Source organism: Hyla sarda, chromosome 3 (genome assembly GCF_029499605.1).
Source record: "Hyla sarda isolate aHylSar1 chromosome 3, aHylSar1.hap1, whole genome shotgun sequence".
In the NCBI taxonomy this organism is placed as follows: Eukaryota; Metazoa; Chordata; class Amphibia; order Anura; family Hylidae; genus Hyla; species Hyla sarda.
In genome coordinates this window covers 133,536,733-133,563,507 of record NC_079191.1, presented here as the reverse complement: position 1 = coordinate 133,563,507, position 26,775 = coordinate 133,536,733, and the positions used below count along the sequence as shown (strand labels likewise).

General features: G+C 39.6%; 1 protein-coding gene and 1 long non-coding RNA gene across 2 annotated transcripts in view; one reads left to right on the top strand and one right to left on the bottom strand.

Moving 5' to 3' along the window:
* Positions 1-1,391: 1,391 nt before the first annotated feature.
* On the bottom strand, positions 1,392-26,775 carry LOC130361731 (otolin-1-like). The gene is made up of 5 exons (XM_056565084.1): positions 26,768-26,775; positions 20,817-21,173; positions 15,422-15,511; positions 10,337-10,408; positions 1,392-2,344 (listed from the first exon to the last, which is right to left on the bottom strand). Exons 2-5 carry the CDS (start codon positions 21,163-21,165, stop codon positions 1,446-1,448), a joined length of 1,410 nt encoding a protein of 469 aa, XP_056421059.1. The 5' UTR covers positions 21,166-21,173; positions 26,768-26,775; the 3' UTR covers positions 1,392-1,445.
* LOC130361732 (uncharacterized) overlaps positions 2,765-26,775 on the top strand; it is a 59,245-nt gene continuing 35,234 nt past the window's right edge. Inside the window, exon 1 of the long non-coding RNA XR_008891129.1 lies at positions 2,765-2,823. This is a non-coding gene — a long non-coding RNA (uncharacterized LOC130361732). The remainder of the gene's footprint in view (positions 2,824-26,775) is intronic.

Below are 26,775 nucleotides of genomic sequence, written 5' to 3'. Positions count from 1 at the left end.
TGATCTGGTGCACGGAGCAAACTCTGCTCTGTGCCAAATTACTGGCGACTTCAGCTGCCGCACCACCACAATTCATGTCTATGGGAGGAGGCGTGACGCCTACGTACTAGTCGTCACGCCTCCTCCCATAGACATGAATGGAGGGGGCATGACGGAACGTCACAAACACGGAAGCTCCAAGATTCCATGTTTTGGACCCCACTGACCCGGAGATCAAGGGGGCCCACAGCGGAGGGACCCCCATGATCAGAAAACATCTTATCCACTATCCTTTGGATAGGGGATAAGATTTTTTCCGGCAGAGTAGCCCTTTAATAGAAATAATATATAAAAAAAAAGTGGTGGATGAATAGGGAGCACTTCACTTATCATCTAATAATATCAGAATCTCTCCTTTTAGAAATGGTGAAGTGGTAGTATATATTATACAACATGACAGTAAGTAATAAAGAATCATTAACCTTTTAATTGGTGACAAACATACAATTATTTCATGTTCCATGTTTCATGTTCCATGTTTTCTTTTTTTCTAAACATTATTTTTAAAATATTTCTAACAAACACCATGCAGCCTGCCCAAGGCCATATATAGTATTCCTACAAAAAAGGCAATATCAAATACATACTTATTTTATCTTTGGTATCTATGAAACCAAAACCACACACAACCAACAGGTAATGGCAATAGTAAACGCAAATTTACAGTGTCAGCATCCAGTCAAAAAAGTTGGATACCATTGTGTATTGTCATAAATCATAAATATGGATACATTTTGCATATATAGTGCAATATTGTACACTCCTGGCTTAAAACAGCATATATTAAGTTCACATAAACACAAAGTGGCAAAGCTTCACTATTACTAATAGACCCCCCCCCCCCCCCCTTTAAGTAATGGTAAGGCTACAATGTCTTGGCATTCGGCATTTATGTGAACTTTATATATGCTGCTTTATGTCAGGGACATGCAATACTGTTCATAAATTCATCTTCTGTGGGTGTTTTCTTAAAAATTGGTAAGGCAGATACAATGTATGCATATATATATATATATATATATATATATATATATATATATATATGAAAGTGATTGAATTATGTATATTTACATTTAATAGCGCCTTTACCTGTTAGTTGTGCGTTATTCTATTTCTATTTTTCATATTCATTTTTCATTATAATCATGGTAATATATTTACAGCTATACATTTGTTCTATTCACATCTTAAATACTTGATTGGAAACACAAAACTGAAAATACACAGCATATATGTTGTATCATTAGAATCTATGGATTTTTGGGGTTCATATCTTCAGTGCAATGACTTGAATATTTTCAGAGTTTTCGCAATTTATTACTTGGTCATAAGAAATTAATGTTAGGAAATGATCATGTTTTTATAAACAGACACTAAATCTAAGAGTCTAGTTAGAATTCTTATTCTTACAATTGTGTTTCAACAGTATGATCTGGGTACAGTAAAAATCCAGTAAATATGCTGTCATCATCATTACTCACATAAATACCATTCCAGTCTCGGGAAACCTCTAACCAAACTTGGTCGCCAGCATTTAGCCTAAGGACCAGCATTGCTGAAGCCTGGTCTATCTCCTGGCCATACAGAGTTTCACGGCTCTTAAACATCTTTTTATTTTGAGCGACAATACTAATCCTAGCTGGACGCCCCCTGACTGTCACATGGAACGCAAACACATAGGTTCCTGGAATGGTGCAGTTGAATTTACCAGTCAAGGGGTTGTACTCATCTTGTTCATTGTACAATATTCTATCGAACTTTACTGGAGCATTAGGGGCAGGGAAAGGCTTTGATAGACCCACAGTGAAAGCAGACTTTATGGGTTTGTGATTATCACCTTTAGATCCTTTGAGGCCTCTGGAACCTTTTTTCCCTGGAAGGCCTCTAACCCCTTTCATGCCAGAGTTTCCCTTTGGGCCAGATGGACCAATGAAACCAGGAGTCCCAATCTCACCTTTATCCCCCTTCTGTCCTGGGTCCCCCTTTTCTCCAAATTCTCCTTGTAAGCCATTCATACCATTTAGCCCTGCATCACCTTTAATCCCTTTGTCTCCCTTCAATCCCCTTTCCCCAGTCTCTCCTATATCTCCTTTTTCTCCAGTTTCCCCAACATTACCTTTATCTCCCAAATCCCCTTTTTCACCCTTGTCCCCCTTTTCCCCATCAATGCCATTTAGGCCTTCCTCTCCCTTTTCACCCCTATCCCCTTTTGTGCCATTTTCACATAGATCTCCTTTGCTTCCTTTTTGTCCTTTTATACCAGCAAGTCCAATATTTCCTTTTTCGCCTTTGGGTCCAATCTCACCTAGAAGAGTGATAAAAAAAAAAGACTTGTTTTATAACAATTTATGACTTTTAATCCTACAAATCCTAATATTATAACAAGTTATTGTTCCTTTAGGCATATCATTAAGAGGTAGCAATGAGGCCCTATTTCCAATACTTATTAGTGGCAGTATTATTTGTTTTCAACATATTTATTTTAATCTATTTAGTTTGTTTATGGGTTATTCTCTGTATCTATGTTAGCATATAATATTATACATCATCATCTGTCATGATTCCTTGACATATCTTTGGTTTCTTTGGCTGCTTTGCCTTATAGCCAGTATAGAAGAAAAAAAAAGAAAAAAAAACTCTTGCTGAAGAGACAATAAAAGATTGATGTTTTATCTGGGTGCTAAATAATAAGTGTTTTTTTTTTTCTTTATGAAATCCTGCAGAGCAGCTGCTGTGAAATTCCTTGTATTGGATCCTGAACTCCCTGGGACAAAGGTAAAGGTGGTAAGTTGATTAGAGTCCATATAGGAATGTGTTTAATTTCTTTATTCATGCATTTTTCAATATGCTTATTAAGAATGCAAATATAAATGTGCGATAAGGCCTTGGGGGTGTAGTGTAGTTGGGGTGTTGCTTCGGTATATGAGGGGTTAATTTAACCCCTGTCACTCGTGACGCCAGGGTGAGGGTTAATACGCTGAGGTAAATCTTCGGCCTATCGCCACCCTTCCCAGAAACGATAGGTGCGTGCTTAACCCCTTAAGGACGCAGGACATAAATGTACGTCCTGGTGAGGTGGTACTTAACGCACCAGGACATACATTTACGTCCTAAGCATAACCGCGGGCATCGGAGCGATGCCCGTGTCATGCGCGGCTGATCCCGGCTGCTGATCGCAGCCAGGGACCCGCCGGCAATGGCCGACGCCCGCGATCTCGCTGGCGTCCGCCATTAACCCCTCAGGTGCCGGGATCAATACAGATCCCGGCATCTGCGGCAGTTCGCGATTTAAACAAACGATCGGATCGCCCGCAGCGCTGCTGCGGGGATCCGATCATTCATAACGCCACACGGAAGTCCCCTCTCCGCCCGGCTCCTGGCGTCTCCTGCTCTGGTCTGAGATCGAGCAGACCAGAACAGAAGATAGCCGATAACACTGATCTGTTCTATGTCCTATACATAGAACAGATCAGTATTAGCAATCATGGTATTGCTATGAATAGTCCCCTATGGGGACTATTCAAGTGTAAAAAAAATGTAAAAAAATGTAAAAGTAAAAGGAAAAAAAAAGTGAAAAATCCCCTCCCCCAATAAAAAAGTAAAACGTCCGTTTTTTCCTATTTTACCCCCAAAAAGCGTAAAAAACATTTTTTATAGACATATTTTGTATCACCGCGTGCGTAAAGTTCCGAACTATTAAAATAAAATGTTAATGATCCCGTACGGTGAACGGCGTGAACGAAAAAAAATAAAAAAAGCCCAAAATTCCTACTTTTTTAATACATTTTATTAAAAAAAATTATAAAAAATGTATTAAAAGTTTTTTATATGCAAATGTGGTATCAAAAAGTACAGATCATGGCGCAAAAAATGAGCCCCCATACCGCCACTTATACGGAAAAATAAAAAAGTTAGAGGTCATCAAAATAAAGGGATTATAAACGTACTAATTTGGTTAAAAAGTTTGTGATTTTTTTTAAGCGCAACAATAATATAAAAGTATATAATAATGGGTATCATTTTAATCGTATTGACCCTCAGAATAAAGAACACATGTCATTTTTACCATAAATTGTACGGCGTGAAAACAAAACCTTCCAAAATTAGCAAAATTGCGTTTTTCGTTTTCATTTCCCCACAAAAATAGTGTTTTTTGGTTGCGCCATACATTTTATGATATAATGAGTGATGGCATTACAAAGGACAACTGGTCGCGCAAAAAACAAGCCCTCATACTAGTCTGTGGATGAAAATATAAAAGAGTTATGATTTTTAGAAGGCGAGGAGGAAAAAATGAAAACGTAAAAATGTAATTGTCCGAGTCCTTAAGGCCAAAATGGGCTGAGTCCTTAAGGGGTTAAATGAATGAAGGCCCACAATAGGGATGAACTTGAACTTGTATAAACTTTACTGAGGTACTTGTGGTACATCCAATTAACAGCAACAGTCTTAGTAACACAGTCTCTATGTAGTATGGCAGTGATTGACAGATGCTGCAGACCATTAGCTTATCCAAAAGGTTATTAGAATTAGGAGTGATGCAGAGATCCGTCCGGATTTAGGGGTCTGTTTAGGTCCGGTGATCTTGCAGACTTAAGAGGGATTGAGATAACTCACAGTTTCGTAAGATGGCCGTTGCCACAAGGCTTGGGCCTAGTCACTGCTGATGACAGCTGCGCAGATCCTCCTCTATCAGCAGCCCACGAGGAAAGACATGCTGCTTGCCTGACAGCACAGGAACAAGTGAGCGATTAATGGCCGCCGCTCCCTTATATGGGCAGAGGCAGGGCCGTTTTGGATTCGTCCGAGTCAGCTGTCACTCACCGTTACAATGCATGGTGGGCGATCACCTGACTTCCTCTAAAGGTCCTTGAACCATAAACCATTGAGTTTTGAAACGCATCACATGACCCGCAGGTCCTGCGACACTACAACAAGGTAAGTACACTTTATATACATATTTACACATTGGATTTGAATCATTTTAACTCTTAAAGGGGTGACAAGGGGCTAACTATTGATGAGGACCCCACCGGTAGCTAGGGACTCTCACTTTGGGGACCTCACCAAAAGGTAACGTATGCAATCCGGTACCAGGATACCACAAATGTATGTTACAATGCGTGAGCATATAAAATGCTAACACCTTGTAATATACATTGTGGTATACTCACTAACACTATATTCTTACAGAGTGTACACTGGCACCAAAGTCCATGGGCCGATTTTCTACAGGAGAGGTCAATTGCTTAACCAAACAATAAGAGTGGCTGTGTGGCTATTCCTGTTAGAAGGTTGCAAGGGGTGCTCACATTAGATGCAGGTACAGTTCATGTAGCAATAAATTTCTGGCAAGAAATTCAGAAAAATTATGGAGCACTCACCCCGATCATTAAACTTCAAAGATGCATTTATTTCATGCTTGACATCACACAATACAGTACGGAGCAGAACATACAGGTGCAGACACGAGGCAGGGGCTGAAAGACAAACGGAGGAGAAACAATTGTTTCACGCCCTCTCGGCACTTCCAGAGTCTGGAGCCAGAGGAAGCGCTGAAATGGTGTGAAACAATTGTTGCTCCTCCGTTTGTCTGTCAGCCCCTGCCTTGTGTCTGCACCTGTATGTTCTGCTCCGTACCGTATCGTGTGATGTCAAGCTTGAAATAATCGCATCTTTGGTGCTCCATAACTTTTCTGAATTTCTTGCCGGAAATTTAATACTCACTAACAGTGTCATACCGCCAAGTGGTATGCTTATATGGATGTTTAGTGTCTTGTGCCCCATACTCATGAGAACATCACAATCTCATTTGTATTGAAATCTATTGTAAATAAGTTGAAGCATGTGACCTGCACAGCTTACCAAAATTTTTCCAATTTTACAGAAAATATAGTAAGTGTCAAAAAAATTGATTAACCCCTTCCCTCCCCCAGGATGTATGGGTATGTCCTTGCAGCTGGTACGCTTCCACAACAGGACATACCCATACGCCCTGTTTATTCCTGCCTCTGTGGGTCGTGCTGGAGAAGATTGGTTGCGAGAGTCAGCTCTCTCCAACTGGCAAGACTGAGATTGTGTCATGGTCAGTATTCAACACCTCATGAAAATAATTGACGGGGGAGGGGGCTCCCTCTGTCCCGCAATGGCCACCCTGAAATAAAATGACAGGGTCCCGACAGTTGCCATGGCAGCCGGAGGCCTGGTGAAGTCAGATGAAGCCATTGGCTGGGTCTCACAGGCGAACTATCAGTGTATACTAAAAGTTATACTATACTGCAGTTCAGAAGTACTGGCATCAAATGTCAAAAGAACAGGGATCAGAAGTAAAAAGAATTAAAATACAATGTTAAAAAAAAACATATAATAAATGCCCCTTTATCAATAAAGCCCTATATTATCATATAAAAAAAAAATATATATATATAAGGCATAAGAATTGCTACTTTTGGTTACCTTGCCTTCGAAATAGTGGAATAAAAATAATCAAAAGATATCAGATATGGTACCAAGAAAAAGTACAGCCCATTACACAAAAAATAAGCTCTCACACAACATGGTCTGACAAAAGAAAAAAGTCATATCTGTAAGAATAGTAAAAGGAAAGGGAAAAAAAAAAGAATTCTGTTGTGAAAAGTGAAAAAATTATAAAATCTATCTAAATTGGGTATCGCCATAATCGTACTGACTCGCAAAATAAAGATAGTCCATCATACCACTCAGTAAATGCTATAAATGCCATATAGATGCAAATTTAACAAGTTTTTCACAATATTTTGTTGTTTTTCAGAAAAATCGCTACATGTATGAACAAAAATGTAACACTAATAAAAAGTACAATATGCCATGGAAAAAACTAAATCGCTTCACTCAGAAATAGCATTTCAAAGTTACAGGAGAAATATGGCAAAAGTAAACAGGACAGGGGATAAGTAGCTGATCGCAGGGGGTCCGACCACTGAGACCGCCGCAATCTCTGGGACTTAACTATAGCTACGGGTAGACGACACATTGTACTTTCATTTTCATGATGCCAAGGTGCCAAGGTGCTTTACTTGTGTCTTTTCATCGCTCCCATAGAAGCACGTGGGTTCCATACCGGTGATCGCGCGGTTGACCTGCATGGAGGGGGCATGGCCGTGATGCCACGAGGGGCGTGGCCGACCCCCGCAGCACGAACACAGTGGCACCATCTAGTTCCAAACACTGGCCAGTGGAGTACCCCTTTAATAACTCATAAAGAGACACATGTCTGATTTGAAAAATAGTAGTCCATTTCTGTTCCGCTCCCTCATTGTGAACGGCCGGATGTTTCTGTACATGTAATAAAACAGCACGTTTAGAAGAGATACATAAGTGCTGTGTTTCCTTGCATATTGTAATTGCACAGTGGAAGGCTCTTTTCTGAAGTCACTGAGCACCATGTCAGTTTCCAGAGCTAGGTGGTTTGTGAGTGTGATACTCTATTGCAGCCGGGGGTGTGCTGGGACTAGTAGTGCTAGCCTACCAACTCTCCATTATAAGCAGATTTGAAAAATGGTATTTGGTCATTAAGGCCAAAGGCTGTCCGGGCATGCTGGGAGTTGACGTTTTGAAACAGCTGGAGGCACACTGGTTGGGAAACACTGCCCTAATATATAACCGAAGGCTCTTTAAAGGTGACCGTTCATAACAATAAAAAAATATAATGACTTAGCATTTTCCACTTAAAATGAATGTTAGAGTTCTATATTAAATAAAACACTAACCTGCAAGTGGGAATCTAGTATTTATTCTGAAGTTGCTCAAGTTAAAATGATGGTGTGCTGTTTTAAGGTGCTAAAGAAAGAATTTTCAATTACAGCAATTAACATGTCTTGAAAATATCTCAAAAAGTTGCAAATATGTTGTGGGTGGTAACCATTCCAATGAAAATACTGAAAAGTCGCAGGAGGTGCGCTGAGTTAAGTATATCATTAGAAGGTTCTAAGTACTAAATGTCTTTATGGAACATATGTAATTAGATGTTACTGAACTTTATTAACAGTTAATAGCAAAGAGCAACTATTCTGGCATCTACAAGTTGTTGGAGCAAAGGAGCAAATTAAGATAAAAACTACCTAAATTATAGCGTTATAGCAACCTCAGGAAGATGTATTTAGCATGCAACCCAAAAATAATAACACTTCTATTGTGGTCTCATCATTATAAAGAAGACAAGGGTTGCTTGACCTCCATGCCACCAGGTGAGAAGGCCGCTGGCACATCCAGTAGTAGACTATAGATGGCCATACACATAGCCGATCAATCGTCATTGGAAGTATTTGTACAAATAAATTCACCTACAACCTGCTGGAAGATTAATGTGATTGACCACAAAAACATCACAGTGAGCTTCTGCAACTTCTGGGCAGAATATAATACCTACAGTATATGTATATAGTGGCAAGCTTTCCAAAATATGAGCTTTCCAAAAGTTTGGCTTGCCGGGCTTACATAACTTTCAGAAAGTGGTTGGTTTGCTGGGCAGCACAAAGTAACTCTTTTGTCAACTCTTTTTGTGCTGTTTGCAAATCTGCTCAACTATAGTGGTTCACTCAACTCTAGCAGCACCACATGCAGGAACCCTGTAGAACTTTCATCATTATCTTTATCCCATTGGGGCTCACAATCTAAATTCCAAATCCTATTAATATGTTTGTGGAATGTGGGAGAAAACCACACGAACACAGGTAGAACATACAAACTCCTTGAGTAAGTTGTCCAAGGTGGGATTTGAACCCAGGACTCCAGTGCTACAAACCAAATATTTGAGACTTTTAGGGCGGTTTTCCTTTAAGCAGTGCCTTTTACGGTAAAACTGGTATTTTATCTTTATTATGTGGGTCAGTAGCATCATAACGATCCCCTATTTCCATAGCTTTTTATTTTACTATTTCCAAAAAATTTCAACTTTAAAAAAAATATACTGGCCACTAGGTGGCTCAGTTCTGTTCCCTGCACAAGTCAAACAGTAAGGCTGCATTCACACTACATTTGCAGCCTATGGCTGCCAGATCCAGCTGGGGAATTTCAAAACCGGGAGCTACTGTATCCCGGGAGCGCCCAGTTTTGAAATATCCCAGCCAGACTCGGCAGCCATAGGCTGCAAACGTGGTGTGAATGCAGCCTTAGTTTGGTCTCCTCCCAGCCTGGCAGGAGACCAAACTCAGGATGTGGGTGTGGGGCATGGCGAGGCACAGTTCTCACAGGCTTCAGTGATGCTGTGCCTGCTGGGGAACACCCACTTTCTCCTGCCGGGAGCTCACACAATGTGAGCAAGGGGAAAGGTATGATACAGAACTTTTTAAAGCTAGGAAAAAAAATTTTAAGGGCAGGAGAGGTGTTAGGAGTAGGGAATATAATCTAAATTAGTTTAGAAAATATGGTTTGATGACAGGTACTTTTTAAAAGCTTTGGGGGAAGTTTATCAAAACCTGTGCAGCGGAAAAGTGGGGCAGTTGCCCATAACAACCAGCCCACAACAATCAGCTTTCTTCTTTAACTTTTAAAGACCTCTGCAAAAAAAAAAAAAAAAAAAAACGATCTGATTTTTTTGCTATGAGCAACTGCTTTACTTTTTCTCTGCACAGGTTTTGATAAACTTCCCCTAAAGCCTTTTAGTGATGTCATCAACAATAAAAGATAATGGAGAAGTCACTTTCAAAAACAATCATATATAGGCTGCTTCCTCTCAGGCTCTGTACTGTAGGACCAGCAATTCTTCCTAGCAACATTAAACAAGAATTAGTTTCATTAATTTGCCATAACTTTCCCCAAATGAGAATGTTCCACTTGGCATTGAAGCGTATATGTTATTAAGTGTGTCCTGTTCCTCCAGTGATGGTGTACACACTCTGTAAGGCCGCAGTAATTAAAATGGATTTAAATACTACAGAATTTAGCACCAGACTCGCACAGCATCTGTGTTTCTATAATTGCTCTACAGTTATCAGGAACGCAAACCGCATTCTTTGCCAGGGGGAACAAGTGTAACAATCTGTTTAGGTCCATCCCCTGGCAGCCAATGGGTTAAATCAATTATTTATACAGCATTTCTTAAGCAGAAAGCACATGTTTGCTCTCCAGTCACACAGGCAACTATCAATGTATGCCTGTCTGCTACCTGCGGTATGTATGCATCTGACAGATCTCACAGGAGATTGTTTCTCCTTCACCAGAATCAATTTGAACAGAGGTCAACGGAGCAGAGATTCATTACAAGTGACGGTGAATGAGAAACAAACAAACATAATTGGGCATCATTCATTATCATTACCTGCTTCTCCTGGCTTTCCTGGGAATCCGGGAATTCCACTGGCTCCTTGGTCACCGTGTTCACCTTTCTCACCTACACATAAACATCTGCATTAACATTGTCACACAGTACTCTATCCCCCCGTGATGCCGGGAGAATGTTTGTTAAAAGTACAGTTATGTTTGTGCTATAAATAAAGTAAAAAAAGACTTGACGTAAGTTAAATAGACATGTATCACTAACGTTGAACCTCATGCTTAAAAACTGCTATAAGAAAAAAAGAGTCAGTGTACAATATGTTCATACTATGGTAATTCCGTCCGAATTACGCATGTAGCACAGACAATGAGGCCGAGTTCAAACTACTATAATGAAAAACGAAGGCACTCCATGGGGTATGTAGACTTCCCACACAACGCAGGTCAGGGAGGAGGATCAGCGGCTTACCGAAGCAGGTTGTGTACACGCATATACAACAATGGTGAGCATGTGAAAAGGGAATCCAGCCTGTCTGCAGCCTTCCTAAGTTGGATGATTAGAAAGAGGCAAGTGACTTCAGAAGTTTTCAGGAATTCAGTTGGTGTCAGCTGTATAACGCCCCCTCCCATAGGCTTGCATTGAGGGGCGGAGCGTGACGGCACACGGGCGCGGAGGCGTGACGTCACACGCCGTCGGCCCTGTGGTCGCCTGTAATCGGACCTGGAGCGAACACGCTCTGGGTACTGATTACAAACGGGGTGCCCCGTGCAAGATAACGGGGGTCCCCAGTGGCGGAACTCCCGCGATCAGGCATCTTATCCCCTATCCTTTGGATAGGGGATAAGATGTTTAAGCACCAGATTACCCCTTTAACCTGTTAAGGACCCAGGGCATACCTGTACGCCCTGAGTCCGCTTCCGATCTATAACGTGGGTCCGACCCGTGGCTAATAGCGCGCGGAATTGATCGCACTGCCGCGCACTATTAACCCTTTAGACGCGGCGTTCAAAGATGAATGCCGCGTCTATCTAAAATGAAAGTGAAACCATGCCGGTTAGCTCAGGGAGCTGTTCGGGATAGCCGCGGTGATTTGACCGCGGCTATCCCGAATAGCTCCCTGAGGCATAAGCAGTCAAGCGGTAGAATCATCGATCACTGATTTCTTATGAGAAACCAGTGATCAATGTAAAAGATCAGTGTGTGCAGTGTTATAGGTCCCTATGGGAGCTATAACACTGCAAAAAAAAAGTGAATAAAGATCATTTAACCCCTCCCCTATTAAAAGTTAGAATCACCCCCCTTTTCCCATTAAAAAAAAAACAGTGTAAATAAAAATAAAAATAACATATGTGGTATGGCCGCGTGCGGAAATGTCCGAATTATAAAAATATATCATTAATTGAACCGCACGGTCAATGGCGTGCGCGCAAAAAAATTCAAAAGTCCAAAATAGTGCATTTTTGGTCACTTTTTATATCATGAAAAAATGAATAAAAAGATCAATAAGTCCTATCAAAAATGGTACCGCTAAAAACTTCAGATCATGGCGCAAAAAATTAGCCCTCATACCGCCCCATATGCGGAAAAATAAAAAGGTTATAGGGGTCAGAAAATGACAATTTTAAACGTATACATTTTCCTTCATGTAGTTTTGATTTTTTCCAGAAGTACGACAAAATCAAACCTACATAAGTAGGGTATCATTATAACCATATGGACCTACAGAATAAAAAGAAGGTGTCATTTTTACCCAAAAATGTACTGTGCAGAAACGGAAGCCCCCAAAAGTTACAAAATGGCGTTTTTTTTTTTCAATTTTGTCTCACATTGATTTTTTTTTCTGTTTCGCCGTAGATTTTTGGGTAAAATGACTGACGTCATTACAAAGTAGAATTGGTGGCGCAAAAAATAAGCAATCATATGGATTTTTAGGGGAAAGATTGAAAGAGTTATGATTTTTTTAAGGTAAGGAGGAAAAAACGAAAATGCAAAAACGGAAGAACCCCGGGTCCTTAAGGGGTTAAAGGGGTACTCCTCGGGATTTTTTTTTTTTTTTAAATCAACTGGTGCCAGAAAGTTAAACAGATTTGTACATTACTTCTATTTAAACATTTTAACCCTTCCAGTAATTATCAGCTGCTGTATGCTCCACAGGAAGTTCTTTTATTTTTGAATTTTCTTTGTGTCTGACCACAGTGCTCTCTGCTGACACCTCTGTCCATTTTAGGAATTATCCGGAGAAGGAGAGGATTGCTATGGGGATTGGCTCCTTCTCTGGACAGTTCCAAAAATGGACAGAGGTGTCAGCAGAGAGCACTGTGGTCAGACAGAAAGGAAATTCAAAAGAAAAGAACTTCCCCTGGAACATACAGCAGCTAATAAGTTCTGGAAGGGTTAATCATTAAATAGAAGTAATGTACACATTTATTTAACTTTCTAGCACCAGTTGAGTAAAAAAAATGTTTTCCAGTGGAGTACCACTTTAAGTAATAAAGTTCTCTCAGCTCCCCTCCTCCACGGTCTGCAAGGACCCGAGCCCGGCCAGGCTTGAAACTTATAGGTAAATGAAGAAAGGTAGTCCAGCAGTCCCTTAAAACGTAGATCCTTTATTTCACTTTTCTTTAAAAATACAGAGCACACACCATCCACCTTCACCTGGTCAGCAAACAACTCCTATGGACGCGTTTCGAATGCATGCGCGTTCTTGATCACCAAGTGGTGGTGATCAAGAATGCGCATGCGTTCGAAACGCGTCCATAGGAGTTGTTTGCTGACCAGGTGAAGGTGGATGGTGTGTGCTCTGTATTTTTAAAGAAAAGTGAAATAAAGGATCTACGTTTTAAGGGACTGCTGGACTACCTTTCTTCATTTACTACTTTAAGTACTAAATTACTCTACCAAACAAAGCCCCACACCTCCTAATTGTCGTTTGTAATACTTATGTTTTATCATGTAGAAGAGAACCTATAACCTTTGGAACCACATCACAATATACATAAAGTAGGATACTTAACAATTCATCAAACCATTTCAGAGAGCCAATGTTACGATGTATGTACACTTCTAAATAAATAATTTGGGAAAGGATGCAGGATGCCCCAGCCTTTTCTTGATCCACACGTTTAGCTTTTAAACAGTTATTAAAGAGATTTCAAAGGAACATTAAGTGTGACTGTCATTTAAAAATAAAAAAAATAAAAAAGAAAAAAAACTTTTGACAGGTCATGGAGACATATACAATGTTTCGATCAGTCAAGGTCTGGATTTTATGAAGTGGTATTAGTGGGTACTAGTAATATCTCTAGAGTTCCTCACAATCCGGATCTATTACACCTCAGCTGATGGTCAATAATCCAGGTAACATGCAATGAAGAAGACACAAAATAATGTACATAAAAAGCAGGTGGTAGAAAGTTTGTAAGAGGTAGAAAGGGGGGAACAAAATAAACATTTTCAGTAGAACTTCATCTAATCTGTGTGGCCATCCTGACAAAACTGTGTGTAAATAGGTAGTGCATACAACAATTATACACAAGGATCTGCACTCTGCATGTACCATTGACCACATTGAGACTATGTTCACACGGGTGAATGTTTGCACGGAAAATCCCCTTGTGGACATTCCCCTGACAACAGAACTTACTGGTGCTAGGACCACTCAGAAATGCACCATTTCATAGATGGCAAAGCATTTCCATGCAGAGTTACCAGAAGGATTAGACATGTCTATTCTTTCTGCGGACATCGGAATTTGAATTTCCGCGGCAGAGGTTTCCGGCGTCGAAATTCTGCTATGTGAACAGCAGGACTTTGCTACTGAAGAATCTCCATGCGGAATTCTGCATGGAAATTCCATTGTGTGAACATGGCCTACGTAACATTTAGCTGTATTCCCATAAAGCAAAGCAGCATTGGTGAGCATTGAATGAAAAGGTGAGCTACATTGATCTGCTCACTTGGCTGTAGTGCTGTGGGGTGACCATTGATGCTGCTGTAGTCCTTTGGTTGCAGTAGTGCAGAAAAACTGATTGGTCACCATTTCCCCCCACCTGCCACCATGAAGTTCAAAGCTGGCTTAGGCTGGGTTCACACTACGTTTTCTCCCATACGGGAGCGCATACGGCAGGGGGAGCTAAAACCTTGCGCTCCCGTATGTCTTCGTATGCGCTCCCGTATGTCATTCATTTCAATGAGCCGGCCAGAGTGAAACGTTCGGTCCGGTCGGCTCATTTTTGCTCCGTATGCGCTTTTACAACTGGACCTAAAACTGTGGTCAACCACGGTTTTAGGTCCGGTTGTAAAAGCGCATACGGCGCAAAAATGAGCCGACCGGACCGAACGTTTCACTCCGGCCGGCTCATTGAAATGAATGACATACGGGAGCGCATACGGTGGCATACGGGAGCGCGAGGTTTTAGCTCCCCCCTGCCGTATGCGCTCCCGTATGGGAGAAAACGTAGTGTGAACCCACCCTTACACAGTTTGATCAAAATATGTCCTAAGAACCCTTAGGTTCTTTTTTTAAAAATGTGCTTAGCAGTGATAGATTAATGTATAACATGTGGTTGTGCGGCCATGTCTTTTGTATTTTTATTTTCTCTATTGAGCTACTATATTTTATCTGATTCACTACTCAACTCAAATTTAGCAGTTTTCTGCTGCAAAACCTTTTATTCATTAATTTCACACATGCCAGTGTGACCGACATCCCACAGATTCTCCACTACGATAAATCTGATAAAGGACCTTGGGACCAAAACGTTGCATCAATAATGTTTCACACCTGCTTGGCATCAAACCACAGGAGTGCTGTTCTTCACCTATTTCAGATTACTCACACACTTTTATTATTGCAGTTTCAGTGTTCTCGTCTTCATTTTTCTATTCTGCTTCAGTCTTTAAATTAGGCATTAGGTGCAGTTTTAGAAACTTACCTATTCATTGAAACTTCACCTGAGAATTGTGAAGTTGTAATTTTGTAGTTTTCTTACATGTCACATTTTAAGAACGTTACTTACAGCTACAAACCATCATGCTACATTTTAAAGCTATTTTGCTAGACATCATTTGTCCCATTTCTTCTTCATTAAAACTTGTCTAGATAAATATACTGTTATTCTTACATACCTTTGTCTCCTTTATAGCCCTTATGGCCCGGGGGACCAATGGCTCCATGTGGTCCTGGCAAACCCATGTCTCCAGTGTCTCCCTTGGGACCTACAAAATACATTATATCTGATGTAGTATTGTTTTTTTTCTTCTTCTCATTAAAGAATATACAAATTGTTTAGTTGACACCATTAATGGAATGAAAAGCCTTGCTTGAATTAAAATCAACATAGTGGTTTTTCAATGATAAAAAAAAGCATCAATGAGTTCACCAGCATTATTAAAGCCATTTGATCCAGAAGAATAGAATCAATACTTAGTCAATATCACAATATCACCTCTAAAGGCACGTCTAGGAAACATGCAGCAGTCACCTTGAAGAAACTTACTCTGTGAAGACATCTTGATATGAAAGTATTTTAAGATCAACTTTAAATGTAGGTCATGTATAAGAAATAGTGCATTACATATATTTTAACTCTCATTCAACTAAAACAGGTAGTTTATAATAAAGACAAGTGAGGTTTTGACACTTTACAGCTCACTTGGGAATAACTGTAACAGTCACTGTGGAGGAGATTGGACAAAACCTTTTTCACAGTCCTCTTTAGAAATGAAAAAAGCAATCTGATTGGTTGCTGTAGGCAACCACACTACTCTTCCTCTGCACAGGTTTTGATAAATTTCCCCCTATGTTGAAGTAATAAGGACATGGACAGTGGATGAAATGTAAAGAAGCATTCAAATGTTTACTTTTAAACCCTGCAGTGTTATCTGTTTCATCCTAGCTTAGCTACATCCTTTCATTTAATCATTACAGCTTGGTCATGTGATCTCCAGTCTAACAACCAGTAAATTGCATGTTCATTCTGTAGACAGACTGGGGATGATTTACTAAGAGTGGAGTGTCATTTTCTTTGTATGTTTTTTTCCATACAGGTATTTTTCCATGGTATTTACTAGTTGCCACTTTTCCCAAGGTTTTGCTGTTTGCTGTTTTGCTTCTCTGAGCTGTTTGGTTTTCCAGAGCTCAAATTTACCTCATTTTATGTGGAAACAATAGTAAATTTCTAGGGATTTTTCAAATCTTTCGGGGTCATGCTCGTTTTTCTGGGATAAGCCCCTTTGTTAAGCAACCATGCCCCTTTTTTGTTTCTATTCTTTGGTTGCAAAATCTGATGCACGAAATGTGCGACACAATTGTGCACAAATCCAGAGAAAAAAGTGTTGGAGTCACATTACTAAATCACGGCCAATGTCTCTCTGCTGTGGCTGACTTCCTGTGAATTATACGGTTACACTACCACCTATAAGATCCCTCCTAGTAACTCTCAAACTCATTCCTCCCAACCCAGCTCTATCTATATTTCTATAAAGAATGCTGCTGATGAAATCATTGCTGTCATATTTATGGGACCATGAGTGCAGTGATATATTATGACAGTCCATTTAATGATTATCTGCAGTCATACAACTCCCCTTACTCACACTGCCTGTCGTGTCTGTGTGAAGATTCTTTGGTGTGTCCTATGAAATGTAGCCTGACATCTGCTCTACTGTGTGTAGCCAAACAGGAAGGAAAAGGGGCACAGGCTGAAGCTGTGTATCACATGATACTCTTTAGTGTAAGTTAAGGGATATACATTATATGCCACTGATCTCTCACTTACTGCAATTAGATAGGACTCAGGGCAAATACAGTGATGAGATTCTGCCCTTCTGCAAAACCAGAGGCATCTTGGGAAATGTAGGTTGCATTAAAAACTATAATAGAGGGGAAATAGTAATTAAGATGGCAGACAAAGTTTTTAATGGGCCTCCCTCCCTGATCAAAAAATCAGACTAGTTTCATATTGTTATCAAATAATGTTACTATACAAGGAGCAAGGACATCTCCATATATATCGCCATCATTCTTTTAACAAACAAACCTCACTATACCAAGACAAATATTTCCAAAACTACCAGTAAACAAGGGACAAATCTTATCAATGTACATGTTGCCATCATACTATTACTGACCAAATCTTGTATACTAACACTAATATTGCCAATAATACCTGTATACAAGGATACCTGTATACCTGTATACATAGTTTGATTTGCGATGTTTCCACACTTTGTAATTCTACCTTCCGATTATACGAACAGAGAAAAGCCATAATCGGTTTCTTGATGATCCAAGCGGATAGGGGGAACTCCACTGTGTAACTTCAATGTCAAACAAAGGCAGCTTATACGTGACAGCTGCCGTTTGCTCAGGTCCTTTGAGGAAGCCACAATATTAATCAGTCGCCATGGCTGCTGGGGAGGGGTGGGGTGACAGAAGCAGTACCATCTCCATCAGCAGTAGCCTGAGTCTACAGCCGCTGATGAATAGCTTTCTTCACCCGCAGAGTAAATCAATTCATCAGCAGCAGGTAGACCTGGAGCCGGACCTGAACCAGCAGGTGGTGGCGTACCTTGACATGACTATGCCAACACACCTTGAAGATCCGCTGGACTTCTGGATAGCTGGACTTCTGGATGGCCGCAACCAGCAGAGTTTGCCCAGGAAAAGCTGTCCTGGCCGGCCAGTAGTGTGCCATCAGAGCGGGTGTTTAGTGTGGCAGGGGCCATAGTAACCCCAAGGAGAACTCGTCCACGAAAAATGTGGAGAAACTATTAATTAATAATGTGAGAGTAGGGAAGTTTTTACCCCCACCGGTTACAATGGACCATATGTTTTTCCCTACCACCTTTTAGAGGTCTTTGCGTCATATAATACTTGGTGATGTAGGTGGCACATGGTGTTTTTTGCACACCTTTCCTTTTGATTGATTTAAAAAAAAATTGGGGTCCATATATTTTATCCTAAGCATATTATTAAAAGTTAAGTTTTACGAAATGCATATCCTCAATACTTACTTGTGCACACTGACACTTTTACAAAAGAGAACAATTTCTTCTGCCTACCTGCCTCTATTCTGATCCAACCACCCGCCTGATGGCACACATCTTTTAGCATATTTAGCAGTCCATCTAGAAAGAATAAATCTGCACACAGCACCACACAGTAGCACAAAAAGGGCAGGTATCTATCATTCTCTGCCCGGAATTTGTGTGCAAGTTTCGTGTTGTACTACTTTGTTGTTTGTTTGTTTTTTTGTCAAATATGTTTTTATTAGTTTCAAAAAGGAGCATAGAAAAACAATATGTGAGCAGACGCAGCTGCTATGGTGTTGTACTACATTGTGAGGGTGCCCCCCTCCTCCACCACACATACAACAAAACACACAACAAATTTCCTGCAGAATTTCACCTGGAGTATTATCTACTATACGTACCCTGGCGATGGTAGAGTGGATTAATGCCACCCTCAGGCACCCAGCACGTAAAAAAATCACTGATAGTATTTCTATTCAAACTGTCAGAAAAAAGGGACCAAATAAAGACTATTTTCAGAGCAATTTGTTAATGACTATCTTATTGTAAATATTAACAGAAAGCCAGAGAGTCCCATACACTAGTCCTGGATTTTCAATAATAAAAGTGAACTCTATTATTACAAATCTAATAAGCCCAATAATAAGCTGATACAATACTGTATCATAGCTAGTTTACAGAGCTATTCAATATAGGAGAGTGATCCACTCACCTTCTCCATAGTGTATGAACACTTTAAGTGGTTTGAATATTACTCCATAAATAGTTCACAACCTAAGATGTAACAAAGCCATAAAACTGTTTGGAAAAAAACAAATTAACGTAATTTTCTATGAACTGAAAGAACAGAGTCTTTCCTTTTATTAGGCTGTCCTATAGTTTACGATATACAAGACTTCAAATCTTGCTCGGCCTGAGAACACTGTGTTTCGAAATGCTGGTTCTCTGCAAGTGATTTGTGGTTCCAATAAAAATATATGAGTATTTTTCCCTCATTGTTTTAGAACAGCTGCAATAATGGAAAACAAAACACAATCTGAATTATCAGTCAATAAGCAATAGAAAAAGTGCAAAATAATTATACATCATGAGTAATCAGAAGAATATTTCACCACCAAAATGCATCATGTTTTGGAATAATCAATTGAACTTTAATATCCACTTTAATGAGTATACAAAGAAACACTTGAAGGAATTTCATGAACTGAAGGCAAAAAAAGGCTAGGAATATATTTCTGAAATTTCAATTGTTTCTCTTATATGTTATGAAGAAAATTTTTCTATAAGTGCAGATCAGCAAGCATTCCCTTTTATAAAAAGGGGTACTCCGGTGAAAAACTTTTTTTCTTTAAATCAACTGGTGCCAGAAAGTTAAACAGATTTGTAAATTACCTCTATTAAAAAATCTTAATCCTTCCTAGACTTATTAGCTGCTGAATACTACAGTGGAAATTCTTTTCCGTCTGAAACACAGAGCTGTCTGCTGACATCATGAGCACAGTGCTCTCTGCTGACATCTCTGTCCATTTTAGGAACTGTCCAGAGTAAAAGGAAATCCCCATAGCAAACATGCTGTTCTGGACAGTTCCTAAAATGGACAGAGAAGTCAGCAGAGAGCACTGTGCTCATGATGTCAGCAGACAGTTCTGTGTTTCAAAATGAAAAGAATTTCCACTGTAGTATTCAGCAGCTAATAAGTACAGGAAGGATTAAGATTTTTTAATAGAAGTAATTTACAAATCTTTTTCGCACCAGTTGATTAAAAAAAAAAGTTTTTCACCGGAGTACCCCTTTAACCAACAAGCATACACCCTGGTCCACTTCCCATTTGTTAAGAAGTGGGCGTGGATAAGGGTGGGATTACTTTTATCTTTATTAAAGGGGTTATCAAGGAATAGCAAAGCAGAGATAATTTCTTTCAAAAACATCTCCACGTCTGTCCCCAGGTTGGGTATGGTATCACAACTTGGCTCCATTGATTCATTTATTCATTCAACTCTATGCGGGAGGGGTTATAGTTGAGAAGGTGTAGGGGAGGGTAATAGAGTTGGCTGAATTCCAAGATAGAGTGTACAAAAAGAACAGGGAGTCCTTTAAAGGATATACACCAGGCAGGAAGTTGGACTTATGAAAACAACAGAGAAGGCAGTTTGCATCAAAAACAGAAGGAAAGCATGAAAGACCACAAAAAGGTAGCAACCTAAATGTGTTACATTAATTTAATAATTTATTAGACAGTTGAATGTAGGTTTCATTGTCAGACAACCCCTTTGACCTGAGGAAGTTAATACAGTACAATGATATGTTTGATGATTCTACCCAAATTCACACAATTTACCAAAATATATCTGATGTATATGAGGCCATCTTTAGGTTTAAATCATCTATAAGCCATTTGATTTATTTATATATAAGAATAAAGGGAGGTTGAACTGGATTACTTGTTAGAGGCCAATTTTTTAGATCATTTAAGTATAGATTGATTTACCTGGAAGTCCTGGAGGTCCGGGTTCCCCTTTTGGCCCAGGCAAAGGTGTACAACAATCGCAACAGTTAAAGAAGAAATCAGATGTTTCAAGAGTGAAATTGTCAAAAGGGTACAGGGTGGTGCCAGTTCTGAAATCAGGGTTCAAAGTGGCCAGCTCCGTAGTGGTGTCACTTGTCTCAGATAATTCGGTGAAAACAGTCTCTTCCGTCGGTGGTGCAAGTGAGGTCTCAAAAGCTTCCATATTATACACTTTTTTAGTGTACTTTGCTGGTTGAGTCGTTTTTGCTTCCAAATAAACAGTAGCAACAACAGTTATGAAAGTAGCTGTGGGCCAAGATAAACTTCCCATTTTTGTATCTGTCAAATAAGAGACAAATGCATTATTCATAGCAGGCTACTATCTTTCACTGGGTTTCGTTTAACAATATGGTATTATGGAAACTAGATTTAAAATGTGTATACAATATGCAAGGTCTTTGTGCCAATCCCGTCTGTGATCTCCAGCCTGACACTTCCAACTAGGCCGCTTATTGTACTGCAGGATTTATGGTGCTGAGAAGCTAGGCCGATGTAGACAAATGTGTCGATTTAGAATTACAGTAATGCAGAAGATGTACCCAATCCTGCCATTAAACCTCTGTCTGAAAGTCTGCTTCGAAATCTGTGCACAAGAATTGGAAACTACACAGCAGGGAATGAAAATCTCACCGGAGTATAAACACTTATAGTAAGCAATAATATCTTCAAAAGTTTGTGCTGAATTTGTATACATTATATAAAGCATATTGTGAAATTTAACTGATATCAGGGGATTCGACAAGGAAAAGCATATTATTTTTTATCTGATATAATGCACGATACTGCACTTTAATTTGGACAATAACCATAAAGAATAGAAGGAACATTTCCAGAGAACAGGATTATTAAAAAATAAATAAATCAACATTTTTATGGTTCTTAACTTTGAATGATGTAATGTAACCTCAGTTGGTGCCACATTGAAGCATTTTGTCCCAGCTACTCCCTCCATGACTTGCTTACAGGTGAAACTTGAAAAATTTGAATATCGTGCAAAAGTCATTGTATTTCATTAATGCAACATTAAAGGAAAGGAAGCATGAAGTGCTCCAAAATCTCCTTGCAGACAGATATGTTGACCCTGGACTTGAAGGGGTACTCCAGTGGATTATTATTATTTTTTTTTTTTAAATCAACTGGTGCCAGAAAGTTAAACAAATTTGTAAATTACTTCTATTAAAAAATCTTAATTCTTCCAGTACTTAAAAGCTGCTGAATACTACAGAGGAAATTCTTTTCTTTTTGGAACACAGTGCTTTCTGTTGACATCTCTGTCCATTTTAGGAACTGTCAAGAGCAGCATATGTTTGCTATGGGGATTTTCTCCTACTCTGGACAGTTCTTCAAATGGACAGAGAGGTCAGGAGAGAGAGCTCTGTGATCCAAAAAGAAAATAATTTCCTCTGTAGTATTCAGAAGCTAATAAGTACTGTAAGGATTAAGATTTTTTAATAGAAGTAATTTACAAATCTGTTTAACTTTTTGGCACCAGTTGATTTTAACAATTTTTTTTTCCACCAGAGTACCACTTTAATGAAGCACAGTGGACCAACACCATCAGATGACACAACTCCCCAAATCATAGTAATTGCGAGGGGGGGGCTTTGTGGTTTTCATGAGCTGTAACCATAATCATCACAATTATGACAAATCACAGCTTGAACTATCTTGCTTTTCATATAATGAGTCTCTCTCATATATTAGTTTCACCTTTTAAGTTGCATTACTGAAATAAATTAACTTTGCACGATATCCACATTTTTGTAAGTGATAACTGGTATAGGCCCAGAGAAAATGTGACATAACCCCTGGCAGTGCACATCACCCCTGGCAGTGCCACTCTGCAGTGACGAAACCTAATACTGCCTGTAATACTTCCTTATAGATCCACTAGACAGAAGCCTTAACCTATTAAAAAATTACTGTATTTTTGAATAGAAATTTCTGAGCATTTACTACAGATAAAGGCTGTGATAAAGTCCTTTCTTCTATTAAGGCAGTTTAATGCATCTACTGAACCTAACCTCTCTATCTAGGATTATGTAATAGCTCAACTGGGCAGCGCATCATGATTTATAAAAACTATAATCCTCAAAATCAATAAATGACTACATCATAAAGCCAGAGTTGCATCTTTATTCAAAATCTATAAAATATACAAAGGACAAGCAGTTTCCAAGGTGAATCCATTAAATCATGCCTGAAATGAACTGGAATTAACTGGAGAGAGTATATTGTATTTTCCAAAAATAGATAACCCAAGAGTGTCTGGGAAGTTATCACCCAAGCTTCATCAGGGTACCTCCAGTGTTCTAAGATTGCTACTGACTAAAGACCCTGGGGGTTCAGTAGAATATCTATAGGGACTGAAATGATTGCCTTCATGTCAAAGGTGACCTAAATACTATTCTCTTCCCTTACAGAGGGGATAGTTCTTTTCCTATGATACCGTAACATGCTTCAATCCTTTTATCTTTCATCCATTAATATAGGTTACATATGACAGGAATGAAGCACTACTTTAAGAAGAGATATCAGTCAGCCTTGATCAGAGTCCAAACCAAATGTTGGCAGCAAAGGAACCACAGCAGTGCAAAAATAAGTAAACTCCCTCACATGTTCTTTTTCAAGCCAAAAAGACTTGATAAAGACCCTGTGAAGGACTTATAATCGTTTTTGTTCGGAACTTGATAGACTGAACAGTGCTGTGATGATTTTTTTTTTTTTTTACACTTAAAGGGGTACTCCGGTAAACACTAATTTTTTCAAATCAACTGGTGCCCGAAAGGTAAACAGATTTGTAAATGACCTAGACCACTAGAGGAGGAGAGAGCACACCGTGCAGCTGAACATGCAGTTATACGATACCGCTGGTATACACTGGCAGCCTCCGGACCCGTTAAATAACAGAGCAGCACCTGCGGGGTGCACACACTAGATAAAGTATCCAATAGTACAATAAAAAAAGAGGTAGCGTGCACTCACCACGGGTAAACGGCTGCAGGCCCAAGGTCCGGGATCACCGAGGCATAGACGAAGACGGTAAGGGGCGCTCAGAGGCCTCTGAGCGCCCCTTACCGTCTTCGTCTATGCCTCGGTGATCCCGGACCTTGGGCCTGCAGCCGTTTACCCGTGGTGAGTGCACGCTACCTCTTTTTTTATTGTAGATTTGTAAATGACTTTAATTTAAAAATCTTAATCCTTCCATTACTTATCAGCTGCTATATTCTCCAGAGGAAGTTGTCTAGTTCTTTCCAGTCTGACCACAGTGCTCTCTGCTGACACCTCTGTCTGTGTTCAGAGTAGGAGCAAATCTCCAAGCAAACCTGTCATGCTCTGGACTGTTCCTTACATGGACAGAGGTGTCAGCAGAGAGCACTGTGGTCAGACTAGAACGAACTACACAACTTTTTCTGTAGTTTACAGCAGCTGATAAGTACTGGAAGGATTAAAGGGGTACTCCCATTGAAAACTTTTTTTTTTAAATCAACTGGTGCCAGAAAGCTAAAAAGATTTTTAAATCACTTCTATTAAAAAAAATCTTAATCCTTCCAGTACTTTTTAGGGGCTGTATACTAAAGAGAAATCCAAAAAAGAAATGCTTTTCCTCTGATGTCATGACCACAGTGCTCTCTGCTGACCTCTGCTGTCCATTTTCGGAACAGTCCAGAGCAGGAGAAAATTCCCATAGCAAACATATGCTGCTCTGGGCAGTTTCTAAAATGGACAGCAGAGGTCAGCAGAGAGCACTGTGGTCATGACATCAGAGGAAATGCATTTCTTTTTTGGATTTCTCTTTAGTATACAGCCTCTATAAAGTACTCGAAGGATTAAGATTTTTTTAATAGAAATGATTTACAAATCTGTATAACTTTCTGGCACCAGTTGATTTAAAAACATATTTTTTCCACATGAGAACCCATTAACCCTGGAGCGCTGTGGTTCACTTGTTATTGACATTACTGTAAATTAGTTTTATTTGTAAATATTTTTTCAACAGGTGAAATGATTACTCATCCATTTACTGTAAGTAAATTCTGAAAATATATACAATCACCTACTGTGTACATTTGTATGGACACTTACACTTTTACACAATGTATAAATTCTCTGTTATGCAGCTTCCTATATGACTATGATTCATTTCTACATTATACAAACTTTCCAAAGGACAAATTCGGGGAGGATGACGTCACACTTATTTATAGTTCTATGGCTGTTCATTTCATTTTTATATACATATTTATTCACCCTGTGCTCATATGAAATTAACACTTGCCGCATCATCCGTCTTCCTTGCAGTGTCTTATGCAAAATGCCTTATGCAATGGAATCTATATTTTCTGTGCTTGGGTCATGCATCATACATGATTCATTTTGTTTTATTAAGAATGTTTAATATAGTTGAAATAGCGTAAGATGCATAATCTAAATATGGTGAAGGGAACCAGATGGAATGATGCTCACAGTAAGAATACGGAAGAGGCGAATGCGGTGACCCTTCCTAGAGCAGTTCTGACATGCAGTATTCATTCCGGTGGGAGCAAAAATAATCATTCTGTTTCACATATCAAAATTGAAATACATTAGCTTCATATCAGAACCATGGATGAAACACTGCTTGTTTCAGTATCAGTGCATTATGTTCCAGTAATTCCTGCCTTCAGCAAATGTCTCCTCTCATTTTATAGAGCAATGTCAATCATTTTTTCCTTTTCTTTCTAATAGATTTCTTTTCGCTTTGATTTCCTGTCCTGTCTGAAAAAGTCATCAGCTCCAACAATACAAGATGCAATACATTATTTTCATTAACTGAAGAAAGGCGGCTTATATATATATATATGTACAAGTATATGTATATATATATATATATATATATATATATATATATTTGCATACCACTTTTAGAATTTTATATAGGGTTCAGTGGTTTAGTGGCTCAGTGGTTAGCACAGGGTCAGAGATACATACATACTTAAAGGGGTACTCCGGCCCTAGGACATCCTATCCCCTATCCAAAGGATTGATGGACATATGTCTTTTTTCAGCTTAAAGGGGTACTCCGACCCTAAGGCATCTTATCCGCGGGGGACCCGCCACTGGGGACCCCCGCGATCTTGCAATCGGCACCCACCTCTTTAAGCTGAACGCCGCGGTGTGCAGCTCAAAGAGGTGGGTGCCGAATGCAAGATTCTGGGGGTCCCCAGCGGCGGGCCCCCGCGGTCAGACATCTTATCCCCTATCCTTTGGATAGGTGATACGATGTTTTAGGTCCAGAGTACCCCTTTAAGCTGAAAAAAGACATTTGTCCATCAATCTAAACCCTTCCTAGATTAATAATAGATCTATTATATATCATTTATGAATCAGCAAAGGTAGCCAGTGGTATAGATGAATACTTTATTTTACGGATCCCATAAAACCGCATGCAAGCGGGATATTAGCCATCAAACAACTCACAGCAGGCGTGGACGTGTTTCAGGTATGCACCCTTCGTCTTAGCAGGTTACATACAGGTAATAACCAGGTATATATGGGAGTTTAAATGAGGAGGGGTGGAGTCAGGACTCAGTCCAAAAATATCTTAACTCCCTCCACTCCTCAAAAAAATACACCTTGATCAGGTAAGACTCTCTGCTATCTTACACTAAGTCTGCTGCAATCTATTTTCCCCTCTTCGCTTCTCCTCCCTCCCTCCTTCCCCCCTGAATCTTTTCTTTTCTTTCCCTCATCTTCTATCCTTAAGTTCCCTCTACCTCTCTTGTGTCTCCCTTGTCTTCCCTGACTCTCTACTTCACTGCTGGTGATGATATTTGAATTTTCATTAACATTGTCGGATTTATACGTTGATCTAAACCCTGTTAGATACTTACTGCCTCTG